Source organism: Solanum tuberosum, unplaced genomic scaffold (assembly GCF_000226075.1).
Source record: "Solanum tuberosum cultivar DM 1-3 516 R44 unplaced genomic scaffold, SolTub_3.0 scf00069, whole genome shotgun sequence".
Taxonomy (NCBI): domain Eukaryota; kingdom Viridiplantae; phylum Streptophyta; class Magnoliopsida; order Solanales; family Solanaceae; genus Solanum; species Solanum tuberosum.
The window spans coordinates 1,217,610-1,219,461 of record NW_006238995.1 but is presented as its reverse complement, the minus strand read 5'-3'; the positions used below and the strand labels follow the sequence as shown (position 1 = coordinate 1,219,461).

At 27.9% G+C, this 1,852-nt stretch overlaps 1 protein-coding gene across 1 annotated transcript; it reads right to left on the bottom strand.

Annotated features, from left to right (window-relative positions):
- Window positions 1–1,147: 1,147 nt before the first annotated feature.
- On the bottom strand, window positions 1,148–1,630 carry LOC107060246 (uncharacterized). Its single transcript, XM_015307883.1, has one exon. The coding sequence runs from the start codon at window positions 1,628–1,630 to the stop codon at window positions 1,148–1,150; it is 483 nt and encodes a 160-aa protein (XP_015163369.1).
- Window positions 1,631–1,852: the final 222 nt, after the last annotated feature.

Sequence of the window (1,852 nt, the reverse complement as noted above, 5' to 3'; positions counted from 1 at the left end):
ATTCTTTCACTTAAACTTCTGGTCATGTATGGTATTCGCAGAGAAAAGAGAAGGAGAAGGGGGAGGATGAGAAGAAGCACTCCCTTTGGGAGTAAAATATAAGAATGAATAACTAATTGTGAAAATAGAAATGAGACTTGAAATGTATCTGTAGATACATAATGTTAAGTAAATTTAGATAATTTCGTCCTATTTTGGTTATAAATTTATTAGAACAATTTGGTCTATGAAATACTTTTACATATATTCTTAAATTACACCTAGTTAATATATACAAACGATTGTTAAGTGATTTAAATAAAGGGGTAAAAGGTTACCTGCGTAGTTAATATGTATATTATCATATAGTTAATTAATTTAAATAAAGATGGAAAAAGAGGATTATCAATAAAAAAAAAAGATGTATAATGAGACTTGTTAAAACCATATGATCAAATAATTTCACGTAGATTTTGATAATTTGTTTTAAATTTGAAAATAAATTGATATTATTTCACAATCTATGGAATTCATTGTCCTGATAGAATTCCTATTCGGACTTTTAAAAATCAAATTATTTTTATTTGAGCCACAAATTAGTTCATGTATTATTATATTTATAATACAAGTTATTATTATACAAGAATAAAAGTTCCCATTATAAGAAAAAATAAAAACTAACGCACCTAACAATTAGAAAAGTTACATGTTATAGAAAAGAATATTAACGTGATACGAACTTAAAACTAAAATTAAGGTTATTCATTTTAGACATAAGAATCATAGATATTGAATTTTCATTGTAAAATCTGCCAGTGTAACTAACAAATGTATTCTTTTTCTTTGTACTATTCTTCAATATTAAATAAATAACAAACAACTCAATGTATACACAATGAATTTAGACTTGAAAATACTCATTATACTAAATAAAACTAAATTTTATAATGTGATAAGAAGTAGAATATAATTGAAATGTGATTCAATATTTCCCCAATTACTACACATATAACAAGGTTGATCGAATAACATTAATATATTTTTTCCACTAACATAGCAAGTTTCACATACCATTAAAACAACATGACCTAATAAATGATATGCAACAAAATAAAAGTAGGGAATATTGTTATTGAAAAATAGGTAGAACAATAAAGTACTAGTTTAATCATTTATCATCACCATCGCTTCCACCCTCCAAACTTGTTGATGTGCCTCCTGCATGAAAATTGTCACTTATATCTACATCAGTCTCAGTTGTCGATTCAGAATTAGAGAGAAATGGCGGAGTCTTAGAAATCAGAGATTGTTGTTGGAGTTGTCTTTTTCTTTCATCAAGTTTAGCTCGTATACGAGAAGACATTTCCAACAAACTTTTAGTTTTCGTAGCATCAACTTCATTTAATTTAACCTTTCCCTTGATAAATTGGTTGAACGTGAGTTTCATTTTCTTCACCACAAGTTCTTGCTCAAGTTTTCTAATCTCTTTTGCTAGATCCTCCAATGTATCAGCCGTTGTTTCGTTTGGCCAAACTCTAGGAATGGTTCGTCTACTAAAAAAAATCAACACCACAGCTATACCATACATGATAAACAACTCTTGTGCTTCGTTGGATAAACTAGCTAACTTTTCACTTAAGCGTATGGCCATGTTTGGTTTAGAGAAGAACTAATTGTGAAACTAGAAGTGGGACATTGAAATGTATTTATGGAGACATAATGAGATTTATTAATACTATATAGTAAAATTAAGTCAAGTAAATCTAGATAATTTGGTCCCATTTTGGTTATAAATCTATTAGAACAATTTGGTCTAGGAAAGATTTTTACATATTTTCTTAAAATACACCTAGTCAATATGTACATGCCATAC